Genomic DNA, 20,756 nt, shown 5'->3' with positions numbered 1-20,756 from the left:
CAGGGTTTGGTATTGTCATCAGCTTTCACAGGTTAAGGCTGCTCCATTGAGGTGCCGTTCTAAAGTCCCAGGTCTCCTGTACTTTTCGCCAACTAGACCTCACAATCCGAGTCTCTTAGCCCCCTCTTCCAGTTTATTAAGTTGTTATAATGACTCGCATAACACAAGGAAAGCATTTACTTGCTGGTTTAGTTGGCTATAAAGATGTAGAGGAATTACCAAATGAAGAGCTCCGTAGATGAGCTCTTGAACAGTCCTGAGTGTGGAGTTTATATACCTGCAGAACTGGAGTGCACTTCCCCATGGCCTGTCGATACACTCACCAACTCGGTAACTCTCCGGGTCCTTCAGAGTTTGTGTGGAGGCCCCGTTGTGTATGATTATTGATGAAATCGTTGGCCCGTGGTTACTAAGGCAGTTTCCAACCCTTCCCCTCTTCAGTGGTTTTAGGCAATTTGGGGCTGAAAGTTCCAGTGCTACAGTGAAACCTCAGGCACCCAGTCCTTCGACAGTCACGTCATTAGCATATATACCAGTTGGATGAAATGATGTGACTGTGAATCTCAGAAGCTTCTGTCCCCTCTGCCATTCTTGAAACTCAGAATTCTGTGGCAGAGACCAGTTCTGTTTCCTGTTATGTCACATTACTGCCTGTTGAGCTTTGGTAGATACTGTGTTTTCAAGAATCGATCCATGTTTTCTAATTGCCTCTATTTTGATGGCATGTAGTTGTGCATAATATTTCCCATATGCATTTTTTATTTCTCTCAATTCCAAATGATACTTCATTTTATTTCTAATTTAAATAATCTTGAATCTTGGTTTTTTTTTCTTCCTTGTTAGTCAAGCTAAAGGACTAACTATCGATTTTATTAATTTTCTTTTTTTTTTTTAAAGATTTATTTTTATTATTTTTTCATTGGAAAGGCAGATATACAGCAAGGAGGAGAGACAGAGAGGAAGATCTTCCGTCCGATGATTCACTCCCCAAGTGAGCGCAACGGTCGATGCTATGCCAATCTGAAGCCAGGAGCCTCTTCCGGGTCTCCCACGTGGGTGCAGGGTCCCAAAACTTTGGGCCGTCCTCGACTGCTTTCCCAGGCCACAAGCAGGGAGCTGGAAGGGAAGCGGGGCTGCCACGATTAGAACCGACGCCCATATGGGATCCCGGGCGTGCAAGGCGAGGACCTTAACCACTGCGCCACCGCGCCGGGCCCGATTTTATTAATTTTCTAAAGAGCACTTTTTAATGTTTTTTCCTTTTTTGTTCTTTATATCTATTTCTACTTTGATTTTATCTTATGTTCTTTTTGGTATTTAGCCTTTTTCCTTTTCCATTTTTGTCTCTGAATTTATCATTTCTTTTTAAAAGGTAGGCATGAAAAGCTGTAACTTTTTCTGACCATTGTTTGAGATTTACCCCATACATATTTGGGTGTGTTATTTATGTATTTTCCTTCATCCCAGGGTAATTTCAAATTTTTCTTTTGGTTTCAGTCTTGATATAATGGTTATTTTGTGTGTGTGTAATTTCACTGTTAAATATATTTGAATGCCCAACTATATAAATGAATTTCTTATTCATTCTGCTGTATTCAGAAGAAACACTCAGTGTGACTTCAGTTAATAAGTCTTGGGTAATGAGTTAGAGAATCCTATAAATAAAGTACTTGACTTTATTTATTCCATGTCTTTGCTGATGTTTAGTAAATGTTGGGGGAAATTAAATTAATAAATTTGTGAATTTTAGCTTAGTATTTTAACCATTGTTGAGTATTCAGTAGTAGACCTGCTTTAAAGTGTTATAAAACAGAACATTTTCATTTTAGTACTCTTAGAGCTTGTTCTGTGAACTCCACTACTTACGTATCCTGTTTAAAATGTTATTAATATGGAGAGAATCCATTTTGTTTATCTCATAGATTCAGTTGCCTCAAGAACTGTTTGTGTTTTGCTGTGGGTGCTGTGACATTTTGATGCGTAGCAGATCGTGTTGTCCCTGTCTTCCGTGCAGGACTATAATGACGAGATCCGGCAGGCACAGCTCCAGGAGCTGACGTACTTGAATGGTGGCTCTGAAAATGCAGATGTTCCAGTGGTTCGAGGGAAGCCCACCCTGCGTACACGAGGTGTTCCGACCCCTACAGTCACCAGGTAGCTGTTATTTGTGGAGTTGCTGTTTTTGTTTGTTTTTTATGTTAGTGTACGAAAACATTAAGTTTAGTGTTTCCCTAGGCTTAACTCTAACCTTTACTACTTACTAGTTTATAACTCTTGACAAGTTATTATTCACTGTAACATGGATTCTTTAAAATGTGGCTTGTTTTTATGTAAAAAGCCTTTGGATAAGCAGATTGAGGTAAGCCTCGGCCCTGTTCTACCTTTGAGCACAACTGGGCGTTTCACGACGCCATCCCTGCCCCGCACAGCGTTGTGCACCCAGGGTGGATCCAGATGGCTCTTAGTGACGTCAGTATAAGTATGCTGTGACATGTGCAGTTCCTTCACTGTTCAGGAAGCAGAGCTTTGCTGTGTCCCTGGATTGATGATTACTTGTAACAGAGAAGTGATTTAAGTAAATTGTTTATCTGATGTGAATATCCATGTTTAAATCTGACATGAGTGTCTCAGAATTATTTGAGAATTATTTCTTAAAATTTTATTTTAATTTTTCTCCCCACAGAAGTTAATGTATGAAATTAATGCAAGTTTTTCAACTAAATTGGTGTCTGTAGTGTTTTTATATAGACTTTTATATGAATTAATTTATAATAGCATTCTTCTGTATCTCCAAGTTAATTTGGAGAAATGAAAAACACTTTCTCCTTGGATGTTGCTGATCTCATCAGTGGCGGGGAAGTTGCACTTGATACTGAGTGTGGTACAGGTGGGATTTCTATAATTAAAGCAAAACAGCCAACAGTAGGATTGTTCTAGATGATTTTGCATGATAATGAATATAGATTCTCAATATATGATGATCTCTTTGATTTTTTCCTCATTAAATATATTCAAAATTATTGGAAATTGCTTTAAATTATTTTTCTATATCTATAGTCACAAGTTACCACAAATTTCTTGACAGAATAAGTATAGTTTTTTGTTTGTTCATGTATGTGTGTGTGGTTATGGAGGCCAAATGCTCAGAATCGGCCGATTAGGTCCAAGTCAAGCTGTTGCTCTGAGCTGTGCCCTGCCGGTTGGCTTTGGGTTACAACCTTGCCACCCTTCCTTTCTGTTTCTCTTGAAGCTGACGCTACTTAATTTGTGGCCACAGACCTGTAACGCCTCCTTCGGTCTTGTCACTGCATTCTTCTCATATTCCATGTCTAATCACTGTCTGTCGCAATCTTCAGTACTTGGAGCTGCCTGGACCTTGTAGCTTCCAGTCAGCAGTTTAACTAGAAATATAGTCTGGGTTTCTTTGGTGTTTATTTTTTCTTGCTGACTTAGCTGCCTAAGGGACTAGCTTCCTTTTGGTACAAACCTAATTCTTGTTTTCTTGAATTCTTATAGCATCATTTTTTATTCCTTGTTTCAGAAATATGGAAAATGATTTTTGTAAAATATAGATAATTGTGAATTAAGGAATATTAGCAATGTGATCAATGTGACTCATTTGATTCGCTTATTTGCAGGGGAAGGGGAGGAGTCACAGCCCGACCAGTTGGAGTTGGTGTCCCACGAGGAACGCCAACTGCCAGGGGAGTCCTGTCCACCCGGGGGCCAGTAAGTCGAGGAAGAGGTCTTCTCACTCCCCGAGCAAGAGGCGTTCCCCCGAGTGGGTACAGGCCGCCGCCACCGCCGCCCACCCAGGAGGCCTACACAGAGTATGTAAGTGAAGATGTCTCACCACGTTGTTTTGTTCATACTGCCTCAATGCAGACGTAGATTGATGTTGGAACGAAGTGCCTCCCTCTGTTTTAGTCCTTGGAATATTCTTCAGTAAGCACTTATTAAATGCCAAAGAAGTGGTCCAAAAAGTGAGAAAGAAGTCATGGCCTCTTTCGTTGAATAGCTTAAAGGTATGAAAGAGGAATTGTTGTTGGCAGAGAGATAGAAGATTAGGGTCATGGAGATGTATCTTCAAGCTCTTGCCAGAGTTTACCACTGCTTGATTATGTTGCTCCTGAATAAATCAGTTAGTTAAAACTAATCACCTAATAACACCATAGTGATTTTGCTTTTAAAGTGCTTCCTTTTAGGATATGCAGCTAATCGTCTTTAGTAGTAATTCTCAGTTATTCTTTTAATACCGGGATTATACATTGACTCTTTAGCGGTAAATCTTTTCAGTGAAGAAAGCAAATGTTTCATGTTTTTAATTAATGCAGGTTAATGTTTGATTCGCCATTCAGTAATTATTAATATGGTTCAATATGGACTTAACATAAGGCTATCCAGGCATTAAAATTGAGAGAGAGGGATTCTTTAAGAGCAAATGTTCCTTAGATTACCGTAAGTAAAGAAAATAAGGTACAGTAGATAAATGATTCCTGTTTTAGGTAATTGAAAGTAAGGTGATTGTCAGTGACTGGACATCAATGATGGAAATAAAATGCAAGAATCAGTAGGTTTTCATATTTTATTTTACAATTTCTTGCTAAGTGCATTTGTTAAACTCATCTTTACATTGGACGCCCTGAGTTTGTAAAGATTGTCTGAAGGTGCTGTGTCCTTTCAGGGCTTTAAGCCTTTGGTCATAGCCTACTTGGCCTAGAATAACTTCTCATATTTCGTTTGACGGTCTCCTGCTTGTCCTTAGAAACTTGGATTAGTGATTGCCATGGAAATTCAGAAGGTGCCAGCTGACCTGGCACAATTACTCAGATCACATGCTCTTCTCCCTCCTAGCCTGTGACCTCCTGGAAGGGCAGGAATAGGGAGGGTTTATTCCTTTTTTCTGAAGGAGTGCCTCCTGGGAGCACAGCAACATTTCATTCTGTAATTAGCAGTTCCAACATTTTACCACTCGGTGTTTTCATTCCTTACAATTGGATGTGTTCCTATTTTCTGGTTCTCCTAAAAAATTCATAATAATAGTCCTACCTTGAGTTTTTCCACAAATGCTGAGTCTTCTGAAAGTAACTAGGATGAAAAGAAAGAAAACATGTTGAATCCTTTTTAGGTAGACCTGGTGTCTGCTTACTTCCTCCTGCGTTTCCCGTGGTCTGTCTGGTGCTGGGTTTAATGTAGAGGTGCCGTGGGTAGCAGACCTACAGTCTGCTTAGTTCCTCCTGCGTTTCCTGTGGTCTGTCTGGTGCTGGGTTTAATGTAGAGGTGCCGTGGGTAGCAGACCTGCAGTCTGCTTGTTTCCTCCTGCGTTTCCCGTGGTCTGTCTGGTGCTGGGTTTAATGTAGAGGTGCCGTGGGTAGCAGACCTACAGTCTGCTTGTTTCCTCCTGCGTTTCCTGTGGTCTGTCTGGTGCTGGGTTTAACCTGGATGTGGCATGGGTAATGTGCTGGGATTTTCCAGACAAGTGCCGTGTGAAATGTAGATGCTAGACTTAACTTCACAATAAAAGTGATAGGATTTAGGCAAGCTATGTAGTTTTTTTTTTTTTTTTCTGGTTTCATAGTGCACAGGCAAGAGTTATTGTCTGCTTTGAATATATTGTGTGTCTTCCTTTTCAGTAGAGATTGGGTTAACCAAATACTTGCCTTCTCTGACTCAGAAAGTATAGAGTAGAATGAAATTTATGAATAAAAATTGAAATTTCTTGAAATATTTAAGGTCAAGAAATAGAAAGCAAACTCAGATGCAACTCAAAACACTCTGTCTTTCTCCTTGTTGCTCTGATTTTTAAAAATAGTATTGAATATCAAGTATTAATAAAATAGACTAGACTGGTACTCTGTTGAACAAGGCTTTCCACCCACTAATGTTGAAAATAACTCAATGGCATTGTGCAAGAATATTTGGCTTCCTCCCAGAACTGACAGAAGTTGGCCATCTCCAAGTGAGAAAGGAGCGTGGTGAGAGCCACACCGTCAGCCCCGTCATTCCTGTCACTGCAGCTGCAGTATTTCAATGCAGGGTCGGTACTCAGTCTTCCACACGCTAGTGTTGCCTTCAGATGACTGACAGTCATATTTGCCATTGTTGCTTTAATTTAACTGGAATGTGGCGTCACAATTTTCATCAACTTCATAAAATACCAACTGTTAACATACACAAAGCGATTGCGTCCTTTCCAGTTATTCTTCACATGGTAAAGTGAGACTTAAAAACAAATATTTCTTCAAGTTGAGTTGCTTTATTATTTAGTATCTTTTCGTAAGTATTTATTATTCCTGCGCATATCTTTAAGTAGTCAAGAAGAAGGATTTTCATCATTTAACTTAGCATTTTTTAAGCCCTGTTGATACAATATAATAAGAACTCTGATAACTCCATGTTGTTTATAAGTAGATAAAATCCCTTGCCTCACTGGCTGTAGCATGCCAGCAGCAGCACCTCCTGCCACATACGCTGTTTTGGCCTCATCTTCCCCTGAAAGTGGGAGAAGTAGGAAGTGATTTTTATTTGAGGTTTTTTTCTGTGCACAAGCACATGCATTCTTTTTAAAAAATGTTTTATAAATGTTATTTTAGATGATGTTTACATAATTGCTCAGGATGGGAAGGATCTAGGGCTAGGGAAGGGTGTGATAATCATTTCCAAATTCTCCTTCCTGTATCTGGAGGAAGGGGAGGGATAAGGGAGGAAGCCATACCCAGCTTCTCAACCACCCCAGTACCCTGGGATGGGGAACAGCTTCCCAGTGTCAACCCAGGGTCCTGATGTGGCACATGCTCCAAGGGTTCTGCACAGGTGGTTTAGATCCGTAAGGCATCAATCTTGCTAATCCAGTATCCACTGGTTGACATTCCTCTCTCTCCTTCCCTCTCTGTCTCCCCTGCTTCCCCTCTCCATCTCTCTGTAAGCCAACCTTCCAATTAGCAATAAATCAGTTTTAAATAATAACATTATTTGGGGAGGGGTATAAGTAGGTGGCATGGACTGATTTCATATACCATATAGTTATGTTACTGCCAAATTACTTAGCACAATCCAGAATACATTCACAGTTAGTATACTTACAAAGGCATATCTGATACTGACTGGCAGAAGCCAACCACAGCTGACTTTTCTAATGTGAAACTGCTTGTTACCCATTGCTTCAGAGCAGCTTGCAAACAAAATGCAATTAGAATAAATGTATGCCCCTATAACTCTTAAAGCTTTAGCTATATTTACTAGCACAATGGTCTCCTCCTGCTGAAGTTTACAGTTTCATGTTAATTACTAATGAAAGGAAATTCCTGTTTCCTCTGCTCCATTACTATTCTCATTACTTTGTTTTTGCACATTATGTATGTATGTTTTCCCATACTTAACAAATTTCTTCCTAAATTTGGACCCTGTGTGGAATTAGTGTAGACTCCTGACCCCCAAGTGAAGGGCCTCATCTCACAAAATTAACCCATATTCCAGGTGCTAATCAGAGCCAGTGTTCCTGCCGTATACAGATGGGGAGATTTCTGTCTGTTTCTTTCTACAAGGATGAGCTCAGAACATTTAGAAGGAAAAGACACTTGAGGCTGTCTAGGGTAAGCCTGGGACCTCCACACCCTCTCCAGGCGTTCCCCTTGGTACCTGTGTTCTCCTGGATTCTAAGGCGCAGTTCTTTGCAAACTGTGAAATATACCAACACAAAGGGTTTCATTCTTCCCCAGGTTCCTAGTATCTCATTCTTTCATTGTGTTCTTTTTCTATAATTGGTTACTAAGTCTTCCCCTTCTCCCTATGATTATTTGAGCTGAAGCCTACGCGTTGCAATTGGTATGGTTATGATGCAGTTATGAGCACCCAGCCCCTTAACTCACAGGTGCTTTGTTGATATCTGTCAGAGTCTTACATTGAAAGTATGAAAAGTTGGAGCTTGTATCAGCTGTTGCGTATTGAGAAGGAACAGTGACTGTGTGACCAACAGGAAATTTAAAAAGTGTAAAAAGCAACAATGCCCGTAAATTCTGGCTGAGTTTCTTGAGCCCTCGAGTACTGACTGGTATTTTGGTCATTATGTTCTTCAGAGGCGTGGGCCCAGAGGTGACCAAGATCCCCGAGCATAAACTGTTCCTGAAGACACCGACACCTCCCACTCTATTTTGAAAAGCTCTTTTAGTGTTGCATTTGTCATTGTTTACCCCTGTTGTTTTATTCCTCTCTTCACATATCTAAGATGTGTTCTGCTGCAGTCCACTCTCCAACATAAGGAAAGAGAATTTTTTAATTTTTTTAATGTTTTTTTTTTGTTTGTTTGTTTTTATTTTGACAATCCTTACATATTTAATTGGGGTAAAAAAAGGTTCAAGGCCTAAAGGGGGATATAGAGGAAGAAGCCCCAACCAGTTTTCCACCCACCCTAAGTCCCAATTGTGGGGCATGCTCTGAGATACTCGATCAAGTGGTTCCAATAGTTCACCATTCATGGGTCGCTGCCAGTCTTGCCACTCCAAGCATGATGTGGTCATTGAAGAGTTCATTGATTGACACAGTCCCTTCTAGAGTCTCCATTTGCCCAGTATTTTGCTGCCAACAGATAACTGAGGTTGTTGCTTGACTTGTTCTGTCTTTTCTTGGTTAGGACTCTGAGTCCGGTGTCTCGACTGGGGAAATCCTCAAAGAAATTTTGAGGTATTCCCAGTCCAGATTCCTGCGTGTTCTAGTAAGCATAGGGCCCGGCACAGTCCATTGCCCCGATCAGCTGGTGGTTGCAGTTGCTGGGTCGGTTCTGTCTCCACCCGTGTCCTCTTGCAGTCCGGCCTGGTTCCGCCCTGGACACACTTGGCCCTCGCACATACCAGTAGGAGTTGCAGCCCAGTCAGGGCGGCCCACGGTGACCCCAACCAGGCCCACCCCCTACCCTGGCTTGCCAGTATGTATGGCATACTAGTCCAGTCTGTCCCAAATACCCTTCTGTTCATATACTTGCCAACAGGTGTTGCAACCTACTTCCATCCAACCATCTCATCCAACCGTCCCTAACGGATGTTGTTGGGTGTCTGTCTAGCCACCCCAGCCCCTGTCCTAGTTCCCATGCCCTCCCGTGGAAGGTGATGACCCAAGAGGGAGGAGCCCACTATTTCCCTCCCAGGTCGCTCCCATTCCAGTTGTGCCCTCTCCAGTTGGCCCTGTGGTTCAACTCAACGTGTCTAACCCTTTGTACCAGCTTCCGCCAGCTGATGCTACAACTAAGCCCCAACAACCCTCACCAACTCTGATTGTAGCTTGCACCAGTGGGAATAGTCAGCCCAGCCTGGTTTTCACCCAATCTGGTCCACAAGATTTATTTTTTTTTATTATTTTTTATTGGAAAGGTGGATATACAGAGAGGAGAGACAGAGAGGAAGATCTTCCGTCCAATGATTCACTCCCCAAGTGAGCGCAATGGCCAATACTATGCCGATCTGAAGCCAGGAGCCTCTTCCGGATCTCCCATGCGGGTGCAGGGTCCCAAAACTTTGGGCCATCCTCGACTGCTTTCCCAGGCCACAGGCAGGGAGCTGGAAGGGAAGCGGGGCTGCCAAGATTAGAACCAGTGCCCATATGGGATCCCGGGCGTGCAAGGCGAGGACCTTAAGCACTGTGCCACCGTGCCGGGCCCAAATTTTTTAATTTTTTATTTATTTATTTATTGAAAGAGAGATTTACAGAGAGAAAAGACAGAAAGTTAATTTCATTGCTTCACTCCCCATATGACCAAACAGCCATAGCTGAGAAGATCTGACACCCAGAGCCAGGAGTTCCTTCTGAGTCCCCATGTAGGTGCAAGGGCCCATGGGCTTGGACCATCTTCCAGTGCGTTCGCATGCCGTAAGCCATCGATAAGCTGAATCAGAAGTGGCACATCTGGGACCTGAACTGGCACTCTTACGGGATACCAGTACTGCAGGGTAGAAGGATAGCCTGTTAAGCCACCGTGCTGGCACAGGGAAAATTTGTAGGATTATGGAAGACATGGTCTTTTTATAATAAATTTGAGTCTGCTCTGCATGATGTCTGACAGCTTTCCCACCAGTCCTGACTAGTTCCCTCACCAGCTTGCTCTTCCCCACATGTCACTTCACACTTCATCCTTCCCAGCCTGCATTCCTTACACACGAAGGAGAATTTAGAGCTGTTTCATTCCATGTGCTCGTGGTTCTCTTTTAATGAACTTGCTTACCTAGAGTCAACTCTTTTAACCATATTTGTCAGTGCAAAACCTAGTAGAACATAACTAAAATGAAGCTACAATGAGTAAGGTTTTAATTGGCTTTGGTTTTGATTCTAGAACATAGATTGCCAGAGATAGCAAAAAATAAACCAAAAAGCTGAATGGTGATTTCAAAACTACTTTCCTTGTGCAAGGAGAAACAAGCAGACAGAATGAAAAAAAAAATAGCTAAGTAATGCCAAATTATTTGTGTGAGAGAGTATGTGTAAGCATAAGGAGTTAGTGAGAATTGAGTTTTTTTGGGAACTGAGCTGGGTTGTTGGAGAAACGTGGCTGTTATCTCTAGTCCTGAGATACTCTAGTGTGAGTACCTTCACACTTGGTGAAGTGAAACTTTGATAGAAATGACTCCTTTCTGTGTTTTAGCTCTGTTTGATTTGAGCTGCTGCAGGAACTCGGTCCAAATGAATGGCATGCTATAATCTTTATGTAGCTTTAGTCTGGTCTGTTCTGTTTGCATGTGTCATTACCTCCATGTTTGCTTTGCTTTGTCCTCAGTAAATTGTGGGTGCATTGGGGTTAGCTTATTTATCCAGAGACTCTCGCTGGATCTGACATTTTGGAAAGATTTACCAAATGTGAAGAAGATGGACAACTTGCTCTTTATTTATTTCAGATAATTCCTGTTATATATTGTGTTGTATATACTTTTCAGCATATTCGCTCAAATAAAATTGAACATATGAAGCCACTTTTAGCATGCATAACATGGATCATTTAATGAACTAATAAATATGAAAGACAAGGTAATCTCATTATTCTCTGTGGCAAAATACTTGGTTTTTAATCCCTTGTTAAAGCAAAATTCTTATGATGATGGGATTTCTGGAAAAAAAGTGTTGATTGAACCTTTATATAAGCTTGCCATAAAACATCCAAATCTGAATCTTACAACTGTAGTAAGGTTACTTATCAGGTGGGAAAATCTAAGATAATCTGCAAAAGAAAACTTGAGAAAGGGAGGACCTTTTTTGTTTGTCTGTCTGTCTGTCTGTCTTCCTATTGGGCCTGCATTGGCTGTAGGTAAGAGGCGTGTGATAATGCCAAGCAAGGAAAAGTTTTAGGATAGGACAGTCCATAAAGGAATCCACTTATAGTTTCAAGACTACTTGCAATCAGTAGTCCAGGAAATTTATACTTAAACTGGTTATAGTGGCTGTGATAATCAGAGTGTGAAAGTGTCTACTATTGATTCCTTCCTTGATTGATTTGAAAGGCAGAGAGAGAAAAAGAGGCACACCTTCCAGCTGCTGGTTCACTCGTGGCCAGGGCTGTGCCAAGCAGAAGCCAGGAGCCTGCCCCTCTATTGAGACGAGAATAGGGTTTTTATTCCTCATTGCAACCAGAAGAGAGTGGAGAGACGTATTACAGATCCTAAAAGCAAAATGGTGTCAGTCCAGAATAACATACCCCGCAAAACTCTCATTTGTATTTCAAAATGAAATAAAAAATGTCCAAAGTAAACAAAAACTGAAAGACTTTGCCTCTACCAGACCTGCCCTACAAATGTTGCTTAAAGATGTGCTGTAAAAAGGAAGAAAAAAATAATACCGGCCACTCAAATTCAAAGGCAAACATGGGAACCATGCTAGTAAATTGACAACAAAAGATTAAATCAAACAATAAGAAATCCAGTGCTAAAAAGACAGGACCAAATTACTGTCTGTGGATATTAACCTTTCATGTAAGCTGCTTAAACTCATCATCAATTAAAGCCACAGATTAACAGACTGGGTCAAAACACAAGACCCATACATCTGTTGCCTACAGAAGACACATCTCACCAATTAAAATATTCAGAAACTGAGGGCAAGTGGATGAAAAAGGATATTGTAGGCTAACGGGAAGGAAAAACAAGCTGGTGTAGCCATTCTAATATTAGAAAATAGAGACTTCAATATGAAAAGCGTTAAGAGGAATGAATGCAGAAAACACATAGTAATCAAGAGATGCATTCTCTAAGAAGTCACAGTATGTGCACATGCACCAAGTGCCAGGGCAGCCAGGTGTGTGACGCAAGTGTCAATATATGTAGAGGGAGAGACAGACTGCAGTACTCAGCAAGGAAGCAACATAGCTCACCCAGACCCAGAACAAACGGGCTTAACTGAGATCTGTAGAACTCTTCTGCCTACAGACACAGAATACATTTTTTTTTTCATAAGAACCTGGAACTTTCTCTAAGATTGATCACATTCAATGCCAAAAACAAGCCTCAATTTCAATTAAAAAAACTGAAATCATAGAATGAATCTTTTTTAGATCATCTTGGAGTCATACTGGACTCAAACAAATCCTAGTACCACAGAAAAAATGGATATATTTGGAGACTGAACAGTGTGCTGTTAAGTGAACAGTTATAGAAGAAATCAAACACGAAGTAGAATTACTTGAATTAATACATAAGCACAATATATCAAAACTCGTGGGACACAGACAACACAGTTCTAAACACAGAGTTTATTGCAGTTCATACCTGAGTCAAGAAATTAGAAATTAACCAGGTAAATGAGCTATTTGTACAACTGAAGGAGCAATAAAAACAATAGCAGAGTAACCTCAAGATTAGCAGAAAGATATAATAAAAATGTGAAAGGAAATAAACCAGATATCAAAATTATAGTACATAAGATCAATGAATCAAAGAGTTGGTTCTTTGATAAAATGAAGAAAACAGATTCCTCACTAGCCCAACTAATTAAAAAAAAAAAAGAAAGGAGAAGATACAAATCAATAGAAATATAAAGACGGATAGGTCAGACAAGTGTAGAATAACCTGGGATTACTGCAAGTAACTGTACAAACAAATAAGAAGACCTAGAAGAAATGGAAAATTCCTGGACAATTTAACAAGCTGAGTCAGGAGATAATTAAAACATAATTAGTCCTATAACCAGGATAGAGATTGAGTCCGTAAATAAATTCCTCCAAACCAAGAAAAGCCCTGGAGCAGATGGCTTCACTGCTAAATTCTATCAAGCATTTCAGCAACAAATGAACTCTATTCCACAAGCTACTTGAAATAGTAGAAAGGGAGGCAGTCCTGCCAAAGCCTTTCTAAGAAGCTAACATCACCTTAATACCAAAGCCAGGGAGAGACATAATGGAAAAATAGGACACAGACCATTATCCCTGAGAAACATAGATGCATAAATCCTCAACAAAATCCTTGCTGATTGGAATGATGGACTGTACTGGGCCGCATACTTCAAAGTACACACAAGAACCTGGTCTGGGTTCACCTCAGACAAAGTTCCTTTAGGGATCCCTTCGATTGAACTACCAAACTCAGATCCCTAAGCATGAGGACAGAACAAATCAATCAACTACCCTAGCCATATGTTGGCAGTGAAAAACAGGGCAAATGGAGACTCTAAGATGGACTATGTCAACCAGTGGATTCTGCAGCAATTTCTTCATGCTTGGAATGGCGAGATTGGCAGCAATTCATAACTGTTGAACTATCAAAATCACTTGAGCAAGACCCTCGGAGCATGCCCCACATCGGGGACCTGGGATGGGTGGGAGACTGGGTGGGGCTTCTCCCTTTACCTTCCTCTTTACCCCACATATAGAAAAAAATGTGTGGAAATAATAGTCTTGCCCACTTTCCTGTAGCCCTTGACCCTTTGTGCCCTAATCAACTATGTAAAGATTGTCAAAAACATAATAAAAAAATGGAAAAAAAATTGTCAACAGAATCTAACAGTGCAGCAGTTTATTCACCTGGACCAACTTGGATTCATCCCTGGCATACAGGGATGGTTTAACTTTTGCAAATCAATAAATGTGATATAGTGCATCAACAAAATGAAATGGAAAAAAACATTTGGTTGTCTCAGTAGAACCAAAGGAGAATTTTGATAAAATCCAATACAACTTCTTGCTAAAAACCTTAAGCAAGATAAACATAGAAGGAATATTTTGCAACACAATCAAAGCAATATGTGAAAAACTCCAAGTCAACATCAGACTGAAAAGGGGGAAGAGTGGAGGTTTTCCCACTAGGATCTGGAACTAGACACAGATGTCCATGTTCACCACTGGACTTCACCATAGTATCAGAAGTCGTTGCTAGAACTATCAGGCAACAACAAAGGAAAGGAATTCTAATGATAAACAACAAGTTAGGATTTTTCCTGTTTGTAGGTGACCTGATTGTGATATTACCTGTTTGCAAGAGGGAGAAGCAAGGCCACGCCATCAAAGGGCCTTCAAGCCCTTGCCTTGCTGTGGTTGCTCTCCAGTTAGCAACACAGTGGAGGCACTCCAGGATAAAGCAGCATAGCAACATCCACGTGATGGCAATACCCGTGTGTTTTTGTTTCTAGACCTTGAAGTCAGATTTGAAGGAGGTAGTGTGTGGTTAGGTATATGTTTGGGAAATTCCATAGGGTATTGGATCTGTGTTATAGTGTCACATCCAGCCCTCAGGAAGCCTCCCCTTCTGGAATTAGTTTGCATTGCCATTGTGTTTCAGCTACGAAGAGGTAACCAAGTGACCCAAACTTTCTAACATCAGCTCTAAAATGTTTATTCTCCAAATTCTCTCTTCATAATGTCATGGGCTGGAATACATGAGGGAAGAATACCAGAGTGGGAGCTGGAGTTGTGCATAAACTGATAAACTTACACATAAACTGGGCATAAACTTATCAAGTGCATCTTATTGACTGAGGAAGAGCCTGAGATGCCTTGACCATTCTTTGCAAAACCATTAGGGTATAGTCTTAAGGCCCATAAAGAAAGTACTGCTTTAATTCATTAAGTTTAGAAGAGTAATGATGTATTAGGAAACAATTAAAAAATGATTATTTAGGACAAACCTTTCTCTCTTTTAAAGATTTGTTTCTTTTTTATTTAAAAGTCAGAATTGCAGAAAGAATTACCTAGAGACATCTAGACATTGTGGCTTAGGGCCACAGTGTGTAGAGCTGGGCCTATCCAAGGCTGGATGTTTGGAGCTTCTTCTAGCTTTCCCACATGGATATAGGGTCTGAAGGCTTTGGGTTGTCTTCTGCTGTTTCCCCAGGCCATAAGTAGGGAGCTTGATTGGAAGTGGAGCAGCCAGGACTAGAACCACTGCCCAAATGGGATGCCAGCACCACAAGTTGGGGGATTAGCTGTTGAGCCAACACAGTATCCCACACCTGACTTTCATAATTTTCCTGTTCCAGTTATTGTAGAAAATCAGTATCTTTTTCAGTTTTCAGAGGAAAAAGATGTAGCTGATAGATATTGGATATTTGCTGTATGAAAATTGCTAGTGTTTATGGTACTTGTATTAGCTCAGTCCATCCCCACATCAACCCTGTGAAATGAATATTACCGTGTCGAGGGCATAGAGTGCTCAGTTTTTCCCAAGTTGCACTTCCAGTAAGTAGTAAAACCATGTGGCTTTATTTCCTGGTAAGATTTTTTTCTGTGCCCTTTATTTCACTGGAAATACCTGTTGTCATTTAGAATAGCAGTGCACATCGTTTGAATACCGCTGTGATTTAGACACCTTCCAAAGCCAAGCAGCTGACAGGGGAAGCGTTGGGATTGGAAGCTCAGCAGTCTTGCCTTAAAGCCAAGTGTGGTACCCTGTCCATTTCACCTACATTCAAATTGTGTATTTGGTGCTGGAAAAACTGACAGATGAGAGAGAAAAATTGTTTAATCTTTTCAGGCTTAAGTTGCTATTCATAATTTAGAGCCAGTGTTACATAATTATGGAGTAATTGGCGTTAACCAGTACTTAGGCAAATATTGTAGACACTCCTCAGAAAAGATCCGACAGTGACTACTTAATGTGTTCCAAGAGTCAGAGAGGCTGTTCTGCATAGGAGCAGGCATCTTACGTCTCTGGCAGATGCGTGCTTGCTGCCTGTTGCGTAACTCACTGTTTATGTGAGGTGGACATTGTGGCAGTCTCTCTGTAACATGATGATACAGTATCCCTTTAAGGTGAAGACTCTTCTGAAACTTTAAGAAGATGGAAAAAACAAATTATTTTTAAATGTGCTTACAATTTTTAAACTTAGAATTTTGTTTGAACACTAAACTCATAATGCTTCTAATCCTATCAGAGAACTAACACTTACCTAAAGCTCCATAGGGCTACTTTGGGGAGTTGTAACATATGAAGATTTTACTAGTGGAAGATTTTCCCAATATAATGAATACCGGTGAAATCTTTGACAGTTGAATAATTTCTAAACTGCTTCTATTTCTTGTTTCCCACAATAAGAAATTGATTAAAACAGAGTACAATTTTTGAACAAATTATTTGTGAAAAATACATTGTAGATATGAACTGAAAAGCCTGCAGAAATAAGAGATAAAAGCCTGCAGAGATAAAAGTTCTACAATATTTATATTCACTTTTATATTCATTTTTTATATTCATTTTCCCAGAAGGGAGGGCAAGAGTAGAATGAAGCTTACTTGAACTGCTCTGGAGCCTCACGATCAGTATTTTGCATAAATCACTTGAAAGGTCGACTTATTTTAGAAACACAAAACTTCCAGTTGTAATTCCAGATTTTAAATATATTAGTATGGATATCCCCACCACCATTCGTTTAAACTCCACAACAAAAAACAAACCTCATCGATTATTTTTTTCTGCTTTTCTTAATTCTTGATTGGGATGGACTCCTATGATAAAAGAACATTAAAAAGTGTATTAACACATTTCTTTCATGTACGTTAATGCATGGAAGATGCGCAAAAAGTGAATAAATATGAAAAAGGAGACTAACGTCAGCGTACAAAGCATCTTCAACATAGAACAGTAGTACGTTTTCTAGAAAAGTGTCAGGACAAAGAAAAAGGACTTTGAGTCTCTGTAGGAAGTGTACTGTGGGAGAATGTGTGGCTGGTTCCCCTGTGCTGTCTCAGTGTGCCGAGGGTCAGAAGTTGTCTTTGAGGGCCAACTTGGGGATGAGAGATGTCAGTGCTTCCCATGCTGCATTATTCTAGTCTTCATTGCTTGAACTGAAAGCCAGAGAGGAGCTCCTTTGGGACAGACAGGTGTGTGTTTGTTTGTTTTTGTTTTCCAGTTCACAGTTTGAAAGTTATGGTTCATCATTGAAGTGCCATGTAGTCTGGCATTTGTGAATTTTGGTCATGGTGAGCATGAGGCATGGTCACTCAATGGCCCATAATTAGAGAAAGAGAACCTAGCCTAAACTCTAAACTCATATTGAAAAAAAATCATTTCATTTGCTTGAAAGGAAGAATTACAGAAAGAGGGGAGCAAGAGAGATCTTTCATCTGCCAGTTTACTGCCTAGATGGCTGTATGTCCAGAGCTGACCCAGCCTGAAGCAGGGTCCTGCAGCTTTCTTCTTCTCTTTCACCTGCATGTAAGGGGTCGTGTCACTTGAGCCATTCTCTGCTACCTCCATAGTATCATTAACCGGGAGTTGGATCAGAAGTGGAGCAACTGGGGCCAGCACAGTGGCTCAATAGATTAATCTTCTGCTATATAGTGCTGGCTTTCCCTGTGGGCACCAGTTCTGGTCCTACCTGCTCCATTTACAGTTCTGACCCTGCTTGTGGCCTGGGAAAGCAGTAGAGGATTTCCCAAAGTTTTGGGACCCTGCACCCATGTGGGAGATCTGGAAGAAGTTCCTGGTTCCTGACTTTAGATCAGCTCAGCTCCAGACATTGGAACAATTTTGGGAGTGAAGCATTGAATGAAAGATTCTCTTTATCTCTATATCTTTCTCTTCCTCCTCCTCTCTGTAAATTTGTCTTTCAAATAAAATTAAATAAATCTTTACCAAAAAAACAGGGGGGAGGGAGGGCTCATATGGAATGCCGTGCCCTGACCTGTTGCACTGTAACACACACCCTCAACACTATTGAAAATCACCTTCAGAAGACATGAAGTCTGGTGACCTCAGCTCTTTCCACGAGGTTCACCTCTCAGGTGCCAAATTAGTTCAAAAAATCCAATCTTATTTCATCATTAATATTAAAACATTGGCATTTCATCATTAATATTAAGACATTGGAATTTGGGCCCGGCATGATAGTGGAGTTGCTGAAGTCCTCACTTTGAGCATGCCAGGATCCCATATGGGCACCAGGTCATATCCCAGCAGCTTTGCTTTCCATCCAGCTGTGGCCCCATCCATCCCATCCAGCTCCCTGCCTGTGGCCTGGGAAAACAGTGTGTGACAACCCAAACCCTTGGGACCCTGCACCTGTGTGGGAGACATGGAAGAAGCTCCTGACTCCTGGCTTCGGATCGGCTCAGTTCCAGCCATTGCAGTCACTTGGGGAGTGAATCATCTGCTGAAAGATCTTCCTCTCTGTCTCTCCTCTTCTCTCTATCTGCCTTTCCAATAAAAATAAATAAATCTTTAAAAAAAGACATTGGAGTTTGATCATCAGCATGAGTTTAGAGGAGGCAATTCTTCCTCAACCATAACATTTGTTTTTAGGCCAATAATGAAGAACAGAGAGCCTTTTTTTGTATCTTCTTGTTTTCAGTTGCCTCCATCCCAAAGTAAACCCTGCTTGAAACGTGTTTCCAGGTGGTGTTTCCTACCAAAGTTTCCCCTGTGTTTTGAATCCTTTAATAATCATCTGTGTGTTAGGGGGCTGCTTGGACTCACACACACACACACACACACACAGACACACACACATTATGTAACATATTTTTTAAAAATAAAGTCACCCCTTTATTTGTCTTACTGTTAACTTGTTATAGTTTTTTATGTTAGAGCTCTATCTTTTCATCTACAGAGCCCAATGTGTAATAGAATCTCAAGGTTTGATTTCTTTCTTTCTTTTTTTAATAATCTTACATAGTTGATTAGGGTACAAAGTGTCAAGGACAACAGGAAAGTGGGTAAGACCATTGCTTCCACACTAATATCTGGGATCAGGGGAGAAACAAAGGGAGAAGCCCCACCCAGTCTCCCACCCATCCTAGGTCCCCAATGTGGGGCATACTCCAAGGGTCCTGCTCAAGCAGTTTTGATAGTTCAACAGTTCTGAATTGCTGCCAATCTCGCCATTCCAAGCACGATGAAATCTATTCAGAATCCACTGGCTGACACAGTCTCTTCATGGTTGGGGTTCTGAGATCAGCAGTTCAGTTGGAGGGATCTCCAAAGAAACTTCGTCTGAGGTGATCTAGAAGACGTGATATTTGTGTGTGCTTGCCAGTACAAGGTCCGGCACCATCCGTCGTCATCTCAGTAGGCTCATGCACATGCTGGTCGTTGCAATTGCTGGGTCAGTTCTATTTGATCTCTTAATAATAATAATAATAATAATAATAAGCAGAATTAGTACTCAGGGTAAGAATGCTGAAAATGATCAACTTGTGTACCAAGAATATTCATGGGACTGACAAGGGAAAAATAAATGCCTGAAAAAATGCAGAAAGGCTTGCTAGAGTATGTGACTCCCCAAATGGCTGTAAAGGCCAACGCTGGGTCAGTCTAAAACCGGGAGTCAGGAGCTTCTTCCTAGTCTCCTGTGTGCATGCAGAGGCCTTGGGCCATCCTCTGATGCCTTCCAAACCTGGATCAGAAGTGGAGCAGCCAGGACTTGAACCTGTGCCCATTTGAGACGCCAGCACTACAGCGCGAGGACTAGTCTGATACACCAGCATGCAGACCCATGGGGTAAATGCCAGTTAAATCCAGAATGTAAGGTGACTAGGAGTGTTCGCATAGGAAAGCTGGGGGAATTTCAGAGCAGCTCCATAACAGCCCAACACATAGAAGTACTGAATGTGTGACTAAAAGCCACAAGAATTTTGTTGGTGCTATACTTGTAAATTTACATTTGCTAATCAGTTTTTTTTTATTGGTAGACCATCAAGTAGTTAAAAGCATATGGGTTCTTGAAAAATATTTTAGGATTTACAGATGTTTAAAACAAAGTTTTAAAAATTTTAAAACCTATTTGTCAGATTGTGTGATAGCAGTGGAAAGCTGGCTAGCCGTTTAGATATATCCTGCAATGTTGTTACGTATTATCCAATCTTATTTCTGGTTATCTGGAATTCACTGCAGTACAGGGTTGATGTTTGGCTTCAAAGGGACAGCCATTTCTTAAAATAGTTAAAACCAAAACCGCAGAACAAGGCAACCTCAGTCAGGTGATTCACTTACTCTGTGCGTCAGTTCCTCATCTGCCACTTGGAATATTACTGTGTATTTCACGTGAAGAGGATTAGACAGGTAAGCAACGGAAACTGGTTGAAGTAGTACCTGACGAATAGTTACATATAGGCTTTTTATTATTGCTGACGTAGAAATGTAATGATGCTGTTTCTAGTGTGACTGTGTCTTTCAAAAAAGACTCTTAATTTGTCTCACATATTAAGAAATGAAGGCAAAATTCGGAGTACCATTCATATTCACTGGAAATTCTAAAGTTTAACAGGTCATTTCAGGTGTTGGTTAGCATGAGCATGATGAGACTTTGGCACTGCTGTAGGATTGCAGACTGGTACAGCATTTGGCACTACTGTTAAAGCT

The 20,756-nt window shown here is 40.8% G+C and overlaps 1 protein-coding gene across 1 annotated transcript in view; it reads left to right on the top strand.

The window, feature by feature from the left end:
* Positions 1-20,756, top strand: part of LOC121166675 (KH domain-containing, RNA-binding, signal transduction-associated protein 3) — a 142,290-nt gene that overhangs the window by 81,659 nt on the left and 39,875 nt on the right. The window contains exons 5-6 of the mRNA XM_040995923.1: positions 2,015-2,154; positions 3,639-3,834. Coding sequence (XP_040851857.1) covers positions 2,015-2,154; positions 3,639-3,834 — 336 coding nt within the window. The remainder of the gene's footprint in view (positions 1-2,014; positions 2,155-3,638; positions 3,835-20,756) is intronic.

Source organism: Ochotona curzoniae, unplaced genomic scaffold, assembly GCF_017591425.1.
Source record: "Ochotona curzoniae isolate NIBS_2020 unplaced genomic scaffold, NIBS_Ocur_1.0 patch2, whole genome shotgun sequence".
Lineage (NCBI taxonomy): Eukaryota > Metazoa > Chordata > Mammalia > Lagomorpha > Ochotonidae > Ochotona > Ochotona curzoniae.
The sequence above is the reverse complement of the archived record's forward strand: the minus strand, read 5'-3'. Positions and strand labels throughout refer to the sequence as shown.